The 22,341-nt window shown below is 35.4% G+C and overlaps 1 protein-coding gene across 2 annotated transcripts in view; it reads right to left on the bottom strand.

Annotated features, from left to right (window-relative positions):
- The window catches only part of cap2 (cyclase associated actin cytoskeleton regulatory protein 2), a 113,124-nt gene that overhangs the window by 47,392 nt on the left and 43,391 nt on the right, over positions 1-22,341 (bottom strand). For both annotated transcript variants that reach the window (XM_069195060.1, XM_069195059.1), the window contains 4 exons: positions 13,710-13,787; positions 8,659-8,802; positions 4,550-4,635; positions 1,511-1,616 (listed from right to left, as the gene is read on the bottom strand). In XM_069195060.1, coding sequence (XP_069051161.1) covers positions 1,511-1,616; positions 4,550-4,635; positions 8,659-8,802; positions 13,710-13,787 — 414 coding nt within the window. The remainder of the gene's footprint in view (positions 1-1,510; positions 1,617-4,549; positions 4,636-8,658; positions 8,803-13,709; positions 13,788-22,341) is intronic.

Here is a 22,341-nt window from a genome sequence, read left to right as displayed (position 1 = left end):
CCGCATCATTAAGTTTGCCGATGACACCACTATAATAGGACTGATCAGTGATGATGACGAGTCCACTTACAGGGATGAAGTTGTACAGCTGCTTAGGTGGTGTCATAGCAATAACCTGGACTTGAACATAAAGAAAACAAAAGAGCTAATAGTGGACTTTCGGAGACACAGGCCACACACTCACACCCCACTCAGTATTGATGGAACGGAAGTGGAAACAGTCACCAGCTTTAGGTTTTTGGGAATTCACATCTCTAAAGATCTAACCTGGACTGTGAACACTGACTCTATCATGAAGAAGGCTCAGCAGCGCCTTTATTTCTTGAGGTGCCTCAAGCGATGGGGGATGCCAATACATGTGTTGGTGAACTTCTACCGCTGCACTATCGAGAGCGTCCTCACCAACGGGATCACCGTGTGGTATGGCAACACCTCTTCGCAAGAAAAAAAGGCACTGCAGAGAATGGTCAATATGGCCCAGAAGATCATTGGCTGCGGTCTCACCAAGATTAAACAGCTCTATGAGGACCGCTGCCGTGGTAGAATTCTGGCCATCACAGAGGACAGTCACCACCCCGGGCATGAGCTCTTCACCCCACTGCCCTCAGGCAAGAGATATAAGAGCATATGGTCACTTACCACTAGATTCTTCAATAGCTTCTATCCACAAGCAGTGAGACTGGCGAACACATTCAGCCATCCCCCTTGGACCACACCTACACCATCACCATCTACCTCATTGTAATTTATTTATTGTACGTCTCCAGTCATTGTTTACACGTCTGTATTGTTTACATTCAAACTGTCTGCATGTTTACTTGCACATTGTCTATTGTTTGTTTGTACATTGTCTTGATGCACTGTTTGCACTTTGTTTTGTTTTTTACACTTGTTTTACAAACGAGAGACTTTCTGTAAGTAAGAATTCTATTGTACCAGTACCGGTTACATATGGCAATAAAGTTCAAGTTCAGTTTGAGATACTATTCTAACAAAAACTATTCTTAAATGTATTGTAATGTACAATATGGAACTTACATCTACATTTCCAACTCAAATGTCTGAGTAAACAGCTTGCCCTGTTTTCATATAATCTGTGTTTTATTGTTCACTGTATCTATGTGAATTTTTTCTATTATGATACATTATACATTATTATTACACTTCTTATATTATTATATAATATGTAAGCATTTTAAAACATTACATACTGTTCCAAATAGTCTTCAAATGCATCAATTGTGCCTCTGACAATATATTTATAATTACATTGTAACAAAAATGCAAAACAAGGAAACTTTTTTAAAACTTACACATATTAATGCTTTTCTTTACACTTCAGAGAAGTTTCAACTTTTCTTATCAATGTTTTTTTCTGAGAATGCATTATAGAGCTTTAGCATATACCAGTAGCTGCAACAGAAGACACTGTGTGAAGGCAAAAACATGAGACCTGAGCTTCTCAGCAGCTCAGTATATCCTGTTGGTACAAAAACAGTACAGTACTCACACTCTTGCTCCAAGCCACCCCTGTAGTGTGGTGCTCTTTGATGTAGGCTTGCAGCTCTGTCCAGATATTCAGATATGACTTTACCCAGTCTACATGTCGCTTATCACTGTAAAGCAGAAAACAAACGCTGGAATTATGATAGGAGCCTTGGGAAGAATGAAATTAAGGTAAAATGGGAAGTACTGACTATTATGGTGTTAGCTGTATCTTTCTGTGAACCTCAACTTTGAAATATCTAATTCTATTGCTATACTTATTATTATTATTATTATTATTATTATTATTATTATTATACTGAAGAACATAGAAAATGCAATGGTCCTTGCTGTAACTCCACTAGCAGCTACTGGCACCTCATGTCCTGCTAGTATGATCCTCAAATTCCTGTCAGCATATAGCTACTGGCACCTCAATGCCACACCACCAGGCTGTGTCTCACACACTCAAACACAATTAGCAGCTACTGGCTATACCTGGGTTCAGCCAACTGTTTCTCACACATTCTCAGGCCTGCACCACCAGGATGCATCTCATACACTCATTAAATTCACATAGCAGTACCGGCTCGACTTGGGTTATGCCAGTCTCCCTCTGATACAGTCATGAAACACAATAATAGCTAACATAAAACACACTCAAATCTCTTATTTGATTATGTAGATAATAATGGCAACAGAATGAATTCTGAAGTGTACAGAAACATTTTGACCCACTAATGTACAAAATTCTTCCGTACTTATTAGGAGGTGCTTTGCCATGCAGTGTAACAATGACCAACAATTGAACAATATAAACAAAAGACCAAGAGGATTATTTAAATCCTGAAGAAAAAATTAAAGTGAGAACATTCCAAGAATACACTGAAGCAAAGGTCTGGAAAACCATCTCAAATGATTACATAAAGAATGTGTATATGAAAGCTGTAATGGACTTCATATAGCTATTGGCTTAATGGAATATGCAAGAACCTTTACACTCTCAATTTACCTTAAAGAAAAAAAGTCTCAATACTTTTGTTTAATTGATTGTACTGGATTCTAATATGATTTTAGCCAAAAATGATACACAGATGTAGCCATTCAAAATGCACGGTAAATCCTCGTACCGCAGGTTTTGAACTAAAGATGGCAGCTTATGAAACCGAAGAAAAAAATGAAAAGATACAAGTTTGAAATTATTATTATTATTATTATTAAATTAATACTGTTAATAATGACCAGACACATTATTATAGTTTAATTGGTATTTTTAATACCACTTTTTTATTCTTGATTCTAATTACAATATATATGATTTCGTTTTAAGGCTTGAGTCTGTTAAATTGCCCCACTGAATAAAATGTTTTGTATTAAACCGGTTGAACAGTTGACAGTATTCACGTTTGCTAACTCATGTTTTTATTTCATTATTAATATAACTTAACATTGAATATGTGATAATATATATATATAACAAAAAAACATATAATTAATATAGTTCATATAGTGTTCATAATACTTCATCATGCGTGAATGAGCAAAATTAAAAATAAAACGAGTTTACAAAGAAAGCGGATTACAGTAATACTACCAGCTATATAAATATATTTAGATCCTTAAATTAATATCGTTAATAATTTCTTTAGATAAGCAATTCCATATTATATTCCCTATTAATCAAATTCTAAAAAGTATGTATTTCTTTTACTGCGATAACGGGCACAAGTATTCATAGAAATGGTTAATCACTTAACTCACTTAAACTTGAATTTGTTGTGATATTTAGAAATATCAACAAATTCAATAGTGTTGATAATATTTACTATTTTAGTTTTTCAAAGAAATGTTTATTTGTTAAAAGAAAACTAATGGCGACAGCTGGGTTCGGACTCAGTGTAAGAGGTGATACACGACATGCCTGCTCTATAACTCTTCAGCGTACAGAATAATGTCTGCAAAGTTACACAACCTTGTCTCAACATAGTAAACAACAGTCACTGGCCTACTTGAAGCTGTAACATGTCTTCACTGTCATGGTTTGGTTTCAACATACTATACAGTATGTTCTCCATTACCACTATAAGAACAATACAAGTTTTTAAAAAAACGAATGTCAAAATGTTTCCAAAATGTCCAAAATATGTTTCCAAAATATTTTAGCTGCTTAGTTACATGACTCCATATTAATATTTCTATCAAGTGGTATTAAATCAGTACAACTTTAATGTTTTTACAGTAAAAGCACGTGGTGTTCTTACTACAGTACATATTCTTAGAAAAGGATAAAACGTTATAACTTTTTACAGAATATAAGCTTAATAATGTTAGAACAAGCACGTTAAAACCAGAACCCATGTAAGTTACCAAGTTAAAGACTTTGATGCAAATAAATATTTATGATGAAGGTGGAAGGTCGTGTACTTTTGTCCAACTGAGCAATCTTGCATTTATAAAATATATTGACTTATTAATGTTCAATGATTAAGATGCAGTAATACACAGTTTAAAATTATTAAAAGTCTAAAGAGTATACAACTTAAATTCTTAATTGGAAAAAGATGGTCCCTCAGCAGTGACTGGGATTCGAAACCAGGTGTTTTCTGGTGACAGCTCAAATGCTGTACATGAGACATTAAGCTTTATTAGCTCCACTTGGCGGTTTTACAAGGTGCTTCCAGATACTATTATATTTCAATTTGCATGTGGTATAATGCGGTATGATGCACCATGCCTACCGCATGCCACGTTAAGCTTTCACTGCTCCACCTGGCGGTTTTACAAAGTGGTGCAGTCCCACAACTGAATATTTCTAAAAAGCTACAGTATCCCACAGACACTGAAGTGCAAACTACTGCAGAATCTCCCACGCATTCTGAATGGCTGGATCTGTAGGATACCATAGTGTGTATGAATAATATTTTTCATATTAATCACATATACCATTTTTTACTTTATTGACCAAGTACTTTTGGTGAGCATTGTTATTCTTTTAAAATGTAATTTTCTAAAATATAAAGTACTAATTCTCAGCCTTAAGCTTCTGTAAGAAATGAAGACTTACCTGTCTTTGTAATCCTTTAACACCCTGTTAGTATAAAAAATGGCTGCATCATTCATCTCTTTGACATAAGGACCTGGTTTTTGTGACTGAAGCAGAAAAACATTAGAGAAGGAAATAATCAGTTAAAGTAATTACACAAGTAATAATCTCTAAAAAAAATGTGAATGAGGTTTCAAATACATTTTTTCATGTAAAAATATTTTGGTAAAATATAAACGATATAAAATATAAAATTTGAAGATCTTATCCTTATCAGAGAGTATTGGAAATTATAGAATCTCAAAGATAACTAGGGAAATTTTATAGTTGTAAGGGAAAAATATTTGGATCAAAACCAAGTCTAAATATCCAACAGGCTTTAAAATGATGTATGAACTGAACAGTGAGTTATTAAGGAACAGGTACATACAATAGATACATACGAAAAAGTGAACCCCTAGTTTCATACACTCAATTAAAGAAATAATTAGAATCAGGTGTTTAAATAATTTGGTCGATCTTGGGGGCCAAGTTTAAAAGGCCCCATCTTGTATAATGATCAGAAACATTGTGACACTGGTCTTCACCATACAGGTTTTTAGATTATAAGGAAATCAGAAAGGACTGCTCATCGGTCTGAAACTTTTTCTAAGGATTTTGGTTTTCAACAAACCACTGACAATCTATAAATGGAGAAATTTCAATACCATAGCCACACTACCTAGAAGCTGTCATCTTACAAAAATCTCTAAAAGAACAAACCAGAAAATTAAGAAAGTTGCCAAGACCACAGAGTAACACCCAATTAACTGCAGACCACTCTTTTCTAGGTGAATGTGACTCTTCATGATGCAGCTATCATTACAAGAAGAAAAACACAAGGCTTCTGAAAGAATGGTCTCTAGACTCCTTGACCTCAATGAGAAATGTGAAAATTTACTAAACATTGTTTAGTAAGACTGTTAGTATTCAATTCAAGCTCTATTGTCCCCTAGGGGAAATTTGTTTTACGGCACAGTCAAACACACAACACAACAACAAATAAACATCATCAAAAGGGAAGAGAATACAGTAGCGTTACAGGAGAAAAGAAACAAGAGACAAGGAAGTTATTTGGAATTTTCTAAAAGTGTAATTGCAGTGGGAATGAAAGATTTCCTGAGTCTGATGGTTTTACACCTGGGGGCACAGAAGCATCTCCAAGATGGGAGAAGTATTTATTACCACTGCTATCCAGGGAAGATACAGTTACGGTTTGTGTGGAGACCCCCTCCCCCTCCTCTAAAGGGAGATCTTTCACAGGGGTTCACAACCTTTTTCTTACCAGTGTAAGAAAATTTATTTTTAATCTATTAGAATCACAATGTATCTTTCCTATCTACACAAACCAATATTGACTAATACAATTCTTCAATTTTGTTGTAGCTGGGGAAAGAGGTAGGTTTTAGGAATGTTAGCAATGACTGTAGTCCTCGGTAAAGTTGCCTTATTATGATGGTTTAAGACGATGGATATTATTTTGCTGTATAAAGAGAGCTTCTGTTGGCTTTTGCATTCAGTTTATTCCTTCTGCTTCAGAACTGGACATTGCTTTGGATCCTTGTCCTAAACAAAATGCTATCTATAGCCATAATGTTCCATGCTATTTTTTTAAGTAAGCAATGCAAAAATGCAGAGCAGAAATGTATAAAAACAGACCAGTTTAAGAAAATACTAAGGTCTGTTCAGTTAATGTCTGTGCTCTGCTGCTCCGAGTTTTTCCCAGTCCCGTAAAGATTCCATGAGCTTTCACTACAACTCTGTTATATATATGATGAAATGTTTTGTGTGTTTTTCTCAGTAAATTCATTCAGCATTTTTAAAATTCATATAATTTTATTTTCAAAACACTTCTGGTTCAAACGTTATCTGTTTCGTAGTGTTTTAATTAATACAGCAGGTTTTCCAAACTTTTTTGCAAAAAGGAACCTCCATAGTATAGAACTAGCCAACGTATGTGCAATGGCCCATGACAAATATCTATTATTTATCAATAATAAACATTTGTGCTGTCTAATTTTGGGTCTGATTATTACTCTATTATTAAGCTGTACTGAGGTAAAAATGATACTCACTGACATTAGAGGTGAAATTATCTTTATAACTGATTTAATGACTGCCATGAAATTATCTTTATAATTGATTTAATGACTGCCACATTTTGTCATTTTATTATACCCAGGTTTTCACAAAATTATGAAGCACTGACTAAACATTCTAAATATTTACTAATAAAATCTTTTAGTACTTAGTCTGAGAGTAGAGTAGAGTGATTCACTACTTCCTGAACAAGGCTAAATGCAGAGGATGTATCCATCCTTGTTGCAGCTCAGCTGTTCCACTCTCAGCAGTAAAATATCTCCTACAGTGCCAATAGAAAGTCTACAACCCTTTCGAAAGTTACACATTTTCTGGCCTAACAGCCTGAAATCAAGATGGATTAAATTAGAATGTATTTACCTTTATTTACACATTGTAACACACAACTTCTAGGTGAATAATAAATGCCAAAACATTCTGAAAAATAAGTACCAAATCCTAGAAAAAGTAGTTGCATAAATGAGCTACGTAAACGTTTGTGGAATCACTTTTTGCTTGTCACTGGTGTAGAGGCTCTTCTGGAAAACATTTTAACCAGGTTAGGTTATCCAGAGGAGCTGCATAGTGACCAGGGTTGGAAATTCGAGTTAGCTGTCTTTGGGGAGGTTTAGGGATCTATAAGATTTGAACAGCTCCATGACACCTCCAGAGTGATGGGTTGATGGATAGCTTCAATTGGACACTTGCTACACAGTTTATCACCCCTTACTGCCACTCACCATGAGGAATGGGACAGACACTTGTGAAGAGTTTATTGAATGTATTCCAGCAGATTTGATGCTGGGGCAGGAACTGTGTACCCAGTGAACATGAAGTTCAGTAGGCCCCTGGATTACTACTGGGACAAGTGGTCTCCAACAGAGTATCTAATCAGCCTCTAGGAAAACATGGGCAATGTACATGCATTTGCCCTATGACATCTGTCTAAAGTAGGAGCCAGGCATAAGAGGAAGTGTGATGTCCACCAGGCCGGATGGACCTTTTCTGCTGGTGTGCTGGTGTGGATCTATAAGCCTCAGAGGGAAAAGAGTCAGTCATTCACCATCCTGGGAGGGCCCCTTTACTGTGCTTAGTCAGATATTGGATGTGCTCTACCAGGTGAGGCTCGGGCATTGTCACTGGTAGCTGTGCTGCACTGGGACCGGCTGGCCCCCTATGAAGACACAAGGACTCCACATCAGCCAGTGGCTTAGACCCAGACAGGCCAAAGGAGCCAGGTCCAGAAGGTCCCACACAGGACCTTTCTGATGTATCCCCATAGCAACAGAAGCCCCACTGGAGCTTTCAACATGTATCTGTATACCCACAAGCCTCTTAGGGGACTTTGAGTGTAGCCTTGTAAGACTATTAGGGGCCGATGGAGATGTCTAGCTTAGGTGGGGTGAAGCGCGACACCTAGAAAGAAAAGAAAAATAACCACAACACTGCCTTAAGATACTACTGAGGGCAATGATGGCACATTAATTATGTAGCCTGTGCCCCAGAGGTGCTGCTGAGAAAAGACTAAGAGTTGCTGTACACACATACATTGTCTTTGTATGGTTGTTTCTTCCCTGTATCTGATCTCCCAATTTATTTAATCTCCCAAGTTAGACTTCTCAGCAAGTTGGTGTTTGCAACCTTGTCAGCAGTGGGACCATCAGTTTACTGAAAACTGGACACCAGTGGTCTATGGACAGGCTGTTCTGATGGTGAGCAGTAGCGTGTTTTTTTTAATGTTTTGGTGATGTTTTTGTAGTTGAACCAATATGGAGGATGTATTTACCGCAAATCTGTTTTCATCCTGAGTGTTGTCTTAAAAAATTCAGTTTTCCTTTCCAATTTGTTACTATGGAAAGGATGTGTAGGCTTTCTATAAACCCTGTATTAGTTGTGAGGCTTACTGTAATGGACTAGCCTCCTGCCTTTATCAGCTCTTCTAGGCACCCTAATGATCCTCCAAAGAATGAATAGGATAGCAGGATATGAAATGTTTAAAAGCCGAGACCTACCACAGCAATCCAACCAAGGGCAGGGATACTTTCACTGACAGCTGACAGATGGTTGAACAGCTTGCTACCACGATTCCTTTCCCTGAAGTTTTGGATCTCCTGGATCTTTTCTGAGATGGGCTCCAGGAAGGTGGCCAGTTCTGCCTGTAAGAGCAAAAAGAAATAGTGGGCTAAAAATAAGAAACAGCAGGTTGTTATCTCTCATCCCATATAAAATTAATCTCTTGGCTTTGTTTCTCATTCAAGACTTTTGTTGAATGCAAGATTTAAGAAATGTATTTGGCTTAATTACATATGAAACTTTTAATCCTCATTACTGCATTAGTGGTAACGCAGCATAGCACGGCATGGTTCACTGGCCAAAGACGATTGATACAGATTCAGCCATTCAGAATGCAGTACATTACAGTGTGTGCTGTGGGGCATTGCACATTTTAAAAAATATTCAGTTGTCAGACTGAATACGTTGTAAAACCGCCAGATGGGGCAGTGAAAGCTTAACACGTGGAAGCATTTGGGCTGTTGCCAGAAAACACCTGGTTTCAAATCCCAGTCAATGCTGAGGGACAATCTTTTTCCAATTATAGAATTTAAGTTGTATATTGTTTAGACTTTTAATTTTAAACTGTGTTTTACAGTATTTTAAATATTAAATTAATTAAAAAAGAGGGTAGGGCTATTTGACAAAAAAAAACATTACTTACTTCGATAGATGAAAAATAGTTTTTTATTCTAATTTGGCTTGTTTTGAAAAGACGTGCTTCTTTCAGGTTTACATCCACATTGAGATAATCTATATTGTGCCTTAATGCAAAGTTCAGCAATGACTAATCAGAATAATTTAACTTTAAATTTCAATTGTGAAAAACATATTTCACACATACTGTAATGCAGTGGCTTTAAAGCCATATGGTCTCATACAGTACATAGTATATACCTAATGTACATACAGTAGATGGTAGTGGTAAAGCTATGTTTAATGATAAATGAAGCATTTCAAGTTAAAATAAATTATTTACATTTCATTATTAAGGCAGACACGCTCAGTACCATAAACACTGCAAGCTGCAGAACTGTCTCCTTACAGTACCGCCTCTTCTCTGACTGAGCTCAGTGGGCGGTGCGTTATTTTCTCAGCCACCTGCTAATTTTCTTCACACCAAGGGAAGACAGGAGAATGTAATTGTACTGTATCTGTAGGAAATGTGTGTTGTGTTTACAAATTTGAAATGTTTAAAATGTTTAATTAAAAAGTTAAAAAACTTACATCTTACACAAAGATTCTATGCTGATCTCAAGGGAAAAAAATCACCCGCTTTTTGTGGATTTCGTGTTTTTAACTAAACCCGTTTTTATGGGTTTTAAAACCATTAAATGTCTATCTGAGGCACACATGTTATTGCTTCCTATTTTTTATTTTCTTTCAAATTAAAAGAATGGGTTGCCCATCATGCCACACAATATGTTACATTTTTATGTTTTTGAGAGACTTCAGAAGGCTTCAATTGAAGCACAAAAATATAGCATAATGCCTTCTCACGTTATGAAGTCACTTGCACCTGGGATCCGCTTCAAACTAAGGTTTCTAAAAATGCCACCAGGTACTAGATATTTTTTAAATAAAAGCTGTGAAATTTTTCACAAATCACAATCTTTAAATCTGTAGGTTGCAGGCTCTGTGTCATTCACGTTTATATTTCATTAATATTAATATCATTTAACATTGAATATGTTATAATATATAAAAAAACACAAGAAATGTTAATATAGTGTACATAATATTAACTATTTTAGTTTTTTAAACAGTCTTTGTTAGAAGAAAAACTTGTGCCCAAACCAGGTATTAAACTCAGATCACCTAGATAAAACCCCTATCGGCAAACCAGCTGTTCCAACGGGCTGCTCTGAAACACAGCTGTGACGAACAGCTTAAAAATGTTTCTAAAGTAATCATGCGTGAATGAGTCAAATTTAAAATAACACTCGTTTACAAAGAAAGTGGATTATAGTAATACGACCAACTACAGAAATACATATATTTCGATCCTTAAATTAATATTGGTATTAATTTCTTTAAATAAGCAATTCCACATTATATTCCCTATTTATCTGATTCTAAAAAGTATGAGGTTTTTTATTGCGATAACGAGCGCAAGTGTTCATAGAAAAGGTTAAAATATGGAATACAGAGGGAGTTTCAGAAATTAAACAGAGGTCTGGAACACCCTGTCTCAAAAATAGACGTTTAATGAATTGAAGATTGTGAAAACAGTCACAAATCCCCCAAACAAAATACAATTTTAAAATACAAGCAGTTCGAAATTATTAGTCGTTATTAATAAATTTAAAACTTTGAATGTGTTGTGATATTTAGAAATACCAACAAATTCAATATAGTGTTGATAATATTTACTATTTTAGTTTTTCAAAGAAATGTTTATTTGTTAAAAGAAAACTCATGGCGACAGGTGGGTTCGAACCCCTGACCTCCAGTATGCAAGTCATATGCCAAAACCATCACACCAATGTGCTGCGTGACAACTTAAGCTATAACTGAAAGGGGCAGGCAAAAGGTTTCCAAGTAATTGCGGGTGAATGAGTCAAATTGATGCAGATGTTTACAAAGAAAGTGTACTACTGTAATAATTAGAGATATGTGTATATAAGTATATCAATATTAATTTATTTAGATACACGCTTCCATATTACATTCTCTATTAATCAAATTCTAAAAAGTATGCATTTTTTACTGCAATAATGAGCGTAAGTAGTCATAGAAAAGGTTAAAACATTATAACTTTTTATGAAGTATATAAACTTACATACTGTAGTCAGAAGGAGCACATAAAAACTTTTCCAAAATAACCACAGTATGTAACCAAATGAAAGACTTTGATGCTTAAAATGTTTTTGAAGAAAGTGGAATACTGGTTTGTATTTTTATACCAATACCAGATATACCAATACCAGCAATATAGAGTTTACATAATATGATTATATTCCTAAATTAATATCGTTTATGACCTTCAGACACATTATGCTTCACTTCTTTTTCTGATCAGCTACTAAAATTTCCCTTTCTTTGTAAAATTCCATATTAATATTCAATATTAAGCGGATTTATGCACAGTAAAGAGATTAAATGAAACAATTGTTTCACTAACAACCAATGCACCACGAGTGCTGCCTCTCTGTCATTTTGGCCAGCCAATCACGTATATATCACGTGGTATAATGCGCTAAACTTCGCAATTCGCGTGGTATGGGGTTTTACCATGCATTTTGAACGGCTGCACCTGTATATTTATTATGAACTGTTGAATCATTTCTGCTGAATGCAAACTTCTGTACACATCAGTTAAACCTTTGTCTTAACCTGCAATTCTTAATACAATAGCTACTTTCTTTGCTCTATGTTTAACACTACGTTGACAATCCAATTTTGAATTCACCACCAAAAGTTGAAAACAAAAGATGGAGAACTCAACTAATGCTATAAATTCTCATTTGTTATGTTTTAATTACTTTCCATTATATTAACATTTTCTATTGGTTAATCTTTTTTTTATCAATCTGGAAAAGGTTAAAAATGTGGGTACCCACATTTCAATATCCCATATTCTTGTACAAAAAAACAACATTGTGAATTGTGCGTATTAGTACAAATTATAGACGTAATACTAAAATACAAAACAAATTAGCTGAATATTTACAAAAAAAAACAACAACTTGATATTGCCATGAGATGAAGGCCAGTAACCTGCAGGGGAGTTTGCAGAGGTCAACAATAAATTTTCTCTTTTCGTTTTTTCAGAAGCTGTTTCAATATTCACATTTACAGAAGAGTTGGTATTGATGTTTGAAATAGCAGCCAAGAAAATGAATCCTAATGACTGTAAATCTTCCCACTCTCCTTGCTTTTACAGTAGGAATGATAGTGTGAAACTGATCACATCAGGATATGTTTTTGGATTCCAAGTCACCAGAACATTTTCTGAGGGTCTGAAGTCCAATCCCGGACTATATAAAGAAGACTAACAGCACCTGTCTGTTATTTATTTCCATAGTATAATTATCAATGTAAAACTTGACAGTTGACACAAGCTTATAACAATAATAATAATAATAATAATAATAATAATAATAATTGCTTACACTCCACTCCACTCCACTCAAAGCGCTTTACAGGTAATGGGGACTCCCCTCCACTACCACCAATGTGCAGGATCCACCTGGATGATGCGATGGCAGCCATAGTGCGCCAGAACACTCACCACACATCACCCATCAGTGGGGAGGAGAGCAGAGTGATGAAGCCAATTCATAGAGTGATCTGAAGCTTGGTGAAAAGTGTGGCTGGCATCTATATATTAGTTCATTTACAATATTTTTAAATATTTCATTCTTTTGTCTGAATGTTTACAAATTTGGTATAGAAATAAAACTTAAAATTAACAATGGTGAACAATAAAGTTGTCACCTTCCTCCAAATCTAAAGGTTAGACTTTAGCTTAGTTGTTTTTAGCACAACACTCCTTGAAACCATATACTGACACTGTAGCCCATTCACACTTTGCTGACTACAATTCCATCACCAGCTCCAATTCTCACAGCAGAATATTTTTTTAAACTTAAAGCTCCACCCAGTCAATAAAGAACTTATCAGCGCAGACTCTGTAACATGGATGATGAGGTTAATAGAAACAACATGGAGAAACTAAAAGAGCACAAAATACTAACACAAATAACACATTGTACTGAACAATTAATTGTACTGATTTTTTTTACCTATTCAATAACTCAAATTCAAATTTTATTAAATAGTACTTGGTGTGATTGAAACAATGACCATTTTGCAAATGTGATCATCGAGAGGAGACTAATTTAAGACCGAAATTGTTGAGAAATATCATTTGACACAAACAACAGTAGGGTTGTGCAACAAACTACTAAATCTTGTAACGCTAAGATTCCGAAACCGATTAGCTTCTTCCTGAACATATTCATCTTATTTTTAGTAATATATTAATAAGGGAAATGGTACAACCAACCTCAGGTGGCTGCTGGTGTAAACTGGCCAGTTTCAGAAAGCTTCTTTGCACTTGGAAAGCAGCATTCACCATTTCAGCCTGTAAAACAACAAAACAAATATCAACAATATTTGATATGCCAGTGTTAAAAAAGTAATATTTAATTTCTTGCCTCTTCACCTTTATCAGAAGTGCCTTATTGTTTTAAGATGTTCACTACACCATGTGAGGACAATTCAGTCTTAGGTTCACCATCTTGGTCAGTAACAGTTTAAAATGATAGCAGTTTCGAATGTGAATCTATTGACATAAGCAAGTACAGTGTCTTGCAATAGAATTTACCCCCTGCCAAAAAGATTACATTGATAGTAATGTATGTTTTCATAAAGACTTTATTCAAAACTGGAATGATCAAACTGAACACTACTAAATACGGTATGACAGAGGATCAATATCAGCAAAACCTGCAAAGTGTATATTCAATGTGAAATTTTATAATAAAAATAAACTTTATTTCATATTACACCTTTATAAAATACAACAACAATATTGTACAACAACAGTAAAAAGAATACACAAGATACACACAATGAGAATACAGATAGAGGACACAGTAGATGGTGTTACTAAATACAGTAGGAGCAAAGGGGTAAATAACAGAACCAGTTAAGTAAAGGCTCTTCTAAAGAAGAAGGGTTTGAGTTTGGATTTGAAGGAGTTTAGAGAAGGTGACTCTCTGATATCATTGGGGATAGTTCCAGATCTTTGGGGCATGACAGGAGAAGGCTCTGTCACCCATTTAGTGTAGACAGGCTTGGGGGACAGATAGGAGACCAGAATAAGAAGAGTCAAGGCTGCGACATGGGAAGTAGGGCGATAATAGCTCAGACAGTTACTGAGGTGCCAAGCCATGCAGAGCCTTATAGGTGACCATGAGGATTTTCGACACAAAACTTGACAGCAAGCCAGCGCAAGGACTCCAGGATAGGAGTAATGTGATCGCTTGTACTAGACCTGCTCAGGATTCTGGCTGATGAACTGTAGACATACTGGTGTTTATTCAATGTGGATTTAGAAACCCCAGTGAGTACAGTTACAGTAGTCGATTTGGGAGAAGACAAATGTGTTTATCAGCTTTTCAGACACAATTAGTGATAACACAGGAGGTAGTCTATCGATATTTCTGAGGTGAAAGAAAGATGTTTTGACAATATGCTGCACATGTGGGTCGAATGTCAAAGCCTAAATCAAATATAACCCCCAGGTTTTTAAATTTAGACTGAAGCTCAAGTAAGGTACCATCCACAGATAGGGTTACAACATTGGCTTTACTAAACTGAAGGGGGATACTAATAAGCATGACTTCAGTTTTGTCACAGTTTAGATGAAGGAAAGTTTGAATCATCCATGTGTTTTTGTCAGAGATGCAATGAGATAGGGTAGAGACAGTCACATCCCAGTGTCAGGTTTGGTATGGATGTAGATTTGAGTATTGTTAGCATAGAAATTATAGTTGAAGCCATGTGATCTTAAAAGCTGACCAAGTGGAAACATGTAAATGCTGAAAAGTAAGGAGACCAGTATCGTGCCCTGAGGAACACCAGACTTAACAATTCCAATTTCAGACCTAAATCCACCAAGAGAGACAAAGTGAGAGTGATTAGTGAGGTAAGACCTGAACCATTTGAGAGCAGTGTCAGAAACTCCAAACACAGTCTCAAGATGAGAAAGTAAGATATCATGGTTAAAAGTGTTGAAAGCAGCACTGAGATCAAGAAGAACGAGGATAGAAAGAGAACCAGAATCAGAAGCTATAAAAAGATCATTAGTGACTCTGACCAGGGCAGTTTCTGTGCTGTGAAGTTTCCAGAAGCCAGATTAAAGGGGTTCAAAAGGTTATTTGCAATTAAGTGTTTATATAACTGAATTGTAACAGCACATTCTAGAATTTTTGCAAGAAAGGGTAAGTTGGAGATGGGGTGAAAATTGTTTAGATTGTTCAGAGCCATGTTAGGCTTTTTTGGCATGGAGTAATGGAGGCAATTTTGAGGATCATAGGTACAACACCAATGTATATTGAGGACAATGGGGCAGAGAGAAGTGAAACAGGACTAAAATAAAGGGACAGGGATGGGATCTAATATACAGGTGGTGGATTTCATATGTGAAGCCAGTTTACTGATGGATGCAGAGTCAAGAAAAGAGAAGTTGAAGAGAAGGGAATGATATACATAGTGGAAAGAATGTAATGGTAGATGTTGTAGATTTTGGAGCAAAAGAAACCTAAGAATGTGTTCCAAAAAATTATCTTTAATAGAGGTAATTATCCTAGAGGATAACATACTTTGTCCAGCATAGACAGTGAAAAACAATGTGTTTAATATTGACAAGAAAAAGTACAATTTTTTGTGTGTTATATGTTTAATCAAATTTTGTGTATCTATTTTTAGGAGGAATTCATCCAGGAACACAGATGATTCCAAAGAGTTTAATTATTTTTTTCTCACAAATGTATGGAAAAATTATCATGGTATATTTAAATTAATGGAGAGACCAGCTCCCTGCTGTACCACAAGAGGGCACTGTGGAATCAGGCCAGTGGGATTCCTGTAGGCTGATACCTGTACTATATTTTCAGCCCTGACCCAAATACTTGGGCCAATAGCATATACAGCGTACAGGTGTAAGCTTGCTGAACTTCTCACCCACAAAAGACAAACAATTATTCTTACAACTATTTATAAAATCTATTTTCTTTTTCTGGCTTGCTGCGGCAATACATAATGTAAATCGTCTGCAAGATATCATTATTTTAAAGCAAAAACGTTGTATTTGTATAACACATTGTAACAAATTGTATTACACATTTGGTATTTAACAGATCAGTTCTGTTTTAAATCTTGTTAGAATCAGACAGCTTTCCACCATTTCAACAGAGAAAAATGTAATTTATTGATATTGTAATTAACACTGACATTATGGTTTAAAAATTCCCTCACAAGTGCCTTAAGAAGTAAATATTTTATTACATGATTAAGTGTAACATATAGGGTCAAAGTATGAATTTGCACTATCCATTAAAATAATATTTAGAAAACCTGTCAAGCTGTTAATTATAATTCAGAATCCAGTCCAATCAGTGTAAAAAAAACTAGAAACTACAAATTTAAAGAGTTTTATACCTGATCTCAAGTTTCCAAAATACTAGTTGAATGCATTTTTTCGTTTCTTTTTCTATAGATTTTTTACAGTAAAAAAAATAATGAGATGGTTTTCCTTTTCTGGCATCCAGTAAGCATTTCATTTGTTTTAGATCATTACGTATTGTGGTTCTTACATACATTTTAGTGTGAGTTGGTAAAAGTGTGTCTCATGGCCACAATAAAAGGACTTTATGAAATAGATTTTAAATGTAATTAAATGCAGTACTGCAATAAAAATACACTGCTTAAAAATACACTGATTTACTGATATCAATATTTTTATTAACTTATTTTTTTCTAAACTACCTCATAGGATATTTCTATAAAAGCTTTCTTTAAAATTAGATTACCTTACTGTTGATTACATTAAAACAGGCAAAACCAGAATTTTCAGTAGTACATTAATTTTGAGATTATTTAGTCTCATTACTGTGATGAAACATTCAATATTTCAAAATACACAACAAAATCCACTTTTACGAATATAGCGGAAATTATTTTAACATATTTCAAACCAATAATGCAAGCATTTATAATGTATCTACCACTAGAAAAAAAAATGTTTTCAAGCCCCAATTGAGCTCTTAATACAGTCTCTACCTAGGCTATATGGCTTAAATAGTCATGACGAAGGCATGGCAAAACAGTGGGTGGTAGCTACAGTTGCATTACGTTTTAAAGCATCAAGCTCAAGGGCTTTTAGAGTTATACAAGCTTCAGAGATGACCTTAACCAACAGGTTGAAAAAACAGTGGAAGTAACAAGTCACAGAACTAAATTTGGAATGAGATTTGGAATTATGAGGTGATGAACAGCAAGGTAGCTCAGGAGGGGCAGAGATCATTCTGTGTATCTCTGTCTTCTGTCATGATTCATTGCCTGATGACCTCATCACCTACGGAGAGGATGAGATTGACACTCTAGTAAAATGGTATAAAACCATTTTGCTGAAGAATGGGCGTGATTTGGAGGTAATGCAGACTGAGTGCAGATTGCTCAAATTGCTCATCAAAGGCCAGTTTGCAGATGTCCTACAGTAGTTTGTTGGAGTTCATCTCGACAAAAGAGTACATATCTGTACAGATTTCCGGAATGTTGTGCATTTTGTTCAGATCATGCTTGTGCTACCCATATCAACTGCACAGTGTGAATGAGGCTTTTCTGCACAAAACAGAATCAAATTAAAAGTGCGCAATTCACTTAATATCTCAATGTTTGAGGATTTAATCAGGATCAGCTCAGAAGGCCCTTCACTTTTCACTTCACAGTTTGATCCCGAGCCCTGTGTGAGGCACTGGCAAAGCTCAAACAAGAGGAAGAGGAGGCCTCTGTATACAGGATGGCCAAGTGACACTAATATTTTGATGGTCAGTGACACTGGCTCATAATCTGATGAGTATTCACTCCATTTGTGACTGTATATAGTTTTAATGTTCTAACATAAAGAGTACATAGTTTTAAAGTTTGAACAAAAGACCAATCAGCCATCAGAGGTCAGGCACAATGGAGGAGGGCAAGAATCAGGCAATAAAAGAGGACAGACCTAAAGGCACAGAACAGACACAGTAAGTCTTTTTTATGTTAATATGAATTATTTTGTTTCTGTAATTTGGCAACTAAAAAAAGTCATTTGGCTCCTAAATGTTTCATTTTAGGAGCAAGTGGCTCCCAAGTAATTTTTTTAGTCTGGAGCCCTGACACCCGAAGAAGGCTCCACAGCCGAAACATTGTGTTTCGTTTCTTATCTTTTCAGCACAGAATAAACCTTTACTTGTTCCTAGACACTATCATTACCAGTACCAATTATCTGGGAGATTATAACATCCCAATTAAACAATGTACTAGCTAAAAATATAATTTACTTTAATAAATAAATGTTTCGTTTCAACTAATAAAAAAAATGGTTTTAGGGTTTTTGTTGATTTTGATTTATTTCCAAAAAAATCAAATACTATGAAATTACCTGTGGTCATGCTCACAACAATGTGAATTACTGTTGTATTTGGGCATGCTTAATGTTATTTTCTACAGATAATCAGTTCTGGTTTATGTTTAACTGAATAGTCAGATTGTGAGATCATTGCTTGTATTCGTGCTGACTACAATTAGCAAACTGCTGGTTTAAAAAAAATCTATTCTTCAGCTTAAGTCACAATACGTGGACACAGTTCATACACACTATACAAATGAGTTCATGTTAATAAAAACAAATGATCATATCTAGTAGGCATGAAACCCTCATTCAGTACTCCTTTTAACTCAGTTTTCCAATGTAATCACTTTAGCAGAGAATTATTCAGAGACTTGAATCAGAGAAAAAGATTAATTAGATAAACTGCAGATCTACAAACTAGTTCTCTAGTTTAGTACTCTAGAACTAAAAAAATCAAATGATTAAAACTCTGAATAAACACTGTCTTGTTTCTTTGAAACACAGCTCCCCATTCAGGGTGGTAAATTATCCTCTGTAATGGCGAGAGAAAATTATCTGGTATTGATGTATGAATATATTGGTTCTGATCAGAGTCACCTAATTAACTGTAAGACACCTTTGCACGTCACTACAGAAAATGTCTCTAGGGTTTATCATCCTTTTTTAAAAGGTCTTATCCACGTAAAAACAAAATCTTAAAGCACCCATTCACACAACTCCTTAAAGCTCTTGTAATGGTACAAATGATTTTTTACAAAGGACTTTGGTAATTTGTTTCAAAGCCCCAAATCTCTCCACATCTTTTTTACTGTCTGAAATGTATTCAGTCTCCACAGCAGTTTCCTCACTGAGCATGATCAGGGTTAATTTTTTGGATTCTGAACCACTGTCATAAGGTTCACAAAGTTTTCCATTAAATTCTCTTTAACTGCTCAATATACCTTAAGTCCTAAATAAGTACTCTGCTCTGCTTTCAATTGCAACAAAACCTTTTAAATGACCAACCTTGCAAGTTTTGTTGGTTGTATGCTATGCTTACTAGACTTGAAGCTAGGAGCTATAGTAAACAGATGTGTCTAACAGTTTAGCCTGATAATACCTGTAAGAGAGCTAAAAATGCTTCACTCCAATAAACACAATAAGTGCAAAATATTCTTTATATACTACCAACAACCACATCATATTAGCTGCAACAGTAAAATCATCTTATTTCTGTTTCACATAGATGTCATGTTCAGACCACAAGCAATGACATGTATCTCAGTTCAGCGGGCCACGTGAAAGTTCTACTTTCTCCTTTTTGTAATCTAATAACCCACACAAGTTACCACCAAAATAAGCAGACAAAAGATATCATAATGTGTTCAAAACTCACTTTAGCATTCATTACATTATATATATATGTTAATAATGGGTTAGAATGCAGAACAGTCTTTGAAAATAATATTTGGATAGATCTGTCGATTGAGTGCACATGGGAGTATTTCATTTTTACGTATGGAATCTCAATTAACAGCACTGGATTTTGAGGCCAGTTAATTGAACCATAAATTGATTTACAATTTACTAAAAATCAAGAAAATGGTAGGTAGCAAACAAAAACCAATGCATTAAATGCATTATGAAAATAAGGGTAGTTCAACAGGATAGGGGTCCCGATTCTTATCCTGCAGAACTAAACACCTGTTGACATTCATTCCAGCCAAGTTAAATTACCTAACTGAAGCCTTCATTTAACTAAGTCCTTGATCAGAATTTTTGCAAGTACTTACAGTTGCGCATTTAATACTACATAGTAGAAAATGGGCTTAGTAATGTAAAATAAACTCTCAAAATGTTTCAAATCTAAGTACTGGAGTTTTAGGCATCTCAAATAATATATAAAATTTAGTGAAATGCAATTTAGTTTTGGTGACAATCCAAACCACAATACTAAGACCTATACATGGTTGTGTATATACAGTGCCCTCCAGAATTATTGGCACCCTTGGTAAAGATGAGCAAAAAAAGCTATGAAAAAATCTCTTTGTTGTTTATCAGCTTGATTATACACCAAAAATATGAGAGAAATCTAACCTTTCAGTGAGGTAAAATTATTGAAAGGAAAACAAATCCTTATAAAAGAACACACATATATAGGGATCTGAGACCATTACTCCATACAAAAATCTCTCCAGATCCTTCAGAGTCCTTGGTCCTTGCTTGTGGACTCTCCTCTTCAGCTCACCCCATAGGTTTTCGATGGGGTTAAGGTCAGGAGACTGGGATGGCCACTGCAAAAGCTTGATTCTGTTGTCGGTGAACCATTTCTGTGTGGATTTGGGGGTGTGCTTTGGATCATTGTCCTTCTGAAAGATCCAACCACAACCCACTCTTAGCCTCCTGGCAAAGGCAGCCAGATTTTGATATAAAATCGCTTGGTATTTGATAGAGTCCATGATGCCATGGATCCTAACAAGATTCCCAGGGCCTTTGGAAGAAACAGCCGCACAACATCACAGATCCACCACCATACTTAACATTGGGTATTAGGTTCTTTTCTGCATGACCTTGACTCTTTTTATGCCAAACCCACCTCTGGTGTTTGTTGCCAAAAATATATATTTTTGTCTCATCTGACCACAGAACCTGGTTCCAATCAAAGTTCCAGTGATCTTTAGCGAACTCCAGGTGCTCATGTTTGTGGTTTGATGACAGTAGAGGCTTTCTTCTGGCAAGCTTTCCAAATAGTTTGTTGGCATGGAGGTGGTGTCTAATTGTAGTTTTGGAGACTTGGTGACCCCAAGATGCAACCAACTCATGCAATTGTCCAACTGTTATCCTTGAAGAAAGTTTTGCCTCTTGGACCATCTTCCTCACTGTGCGTGGGGGCAAAATACACTTGTGTCCTCTTCCAGGCAGGTTCATCACAGCTCCAGTTGTTTAAAACTTTTTAATTATTGTCCTTATAGTGGTGATGGGTATTTTTAGGTGTGAAGCTATTTATATAGCCATTGCCTGATTTATGAAGATCATTTTTGCATTCTCTGGTCTTCCCTATGTTGATGGATGACTTACAGTGTTTGGCCTGCATGATACTTCATATTTATACCCCAGTGAAACACGAAGTCATGGATGACCACTTAAGAGTTCCTAAAGACTCAGGTGTGCTTACAAAAGGTAAAATATGAATTAGATTTTGTTCATAGGAATTTCTAGGGGTGCCAATAATTGTGACACCTGTGTTTTTGAGAAAAATGTTTTTTTTTCCCTTTGAATATTTTTACCTCACTGAAAGGTTAGATTTCTCTCCTATTTTCAGTGTAAAATCAAGCTGATAAACAAAAAATACATTTTTTCATAGCCTTTTTTGCTCATCTTCAGAAAGGGTGAAAATAATTCTGGAGGGCACTGTAAAACAAGTCCTTAAATTATGCAGTTGTAGCTTATTTTGATTTTGAATTCTAATTCTAATAAACTGTAGTGCCCAATAAGACAATAAATCACACACACACTAAAAATAAAAAGGCTATTTTTA

The sequence above is a fragment of the Lepisosteus oculatus genome, chromosome 10 (assembly GCF_040954835.1).
Source record: "Lepisosteus oculatus isolate fLepOcu1 chromosome 10, fLepOcu1.hap2, whole genome shotgun sequence".
In the NCBI taxonomy this organism is placed as follows: domain Eukaryota; kingdom Metazoa; phylum Chordata; class Actinopteri; order Semionotiformes; family Lepisosteidae; genus Lepisosteus; species Lepisosteus oculatus.
Note: the sequence above shows the minus strand (reverse complement) of the source record. Positions and strands in the feature narration are given on the sequence as shown.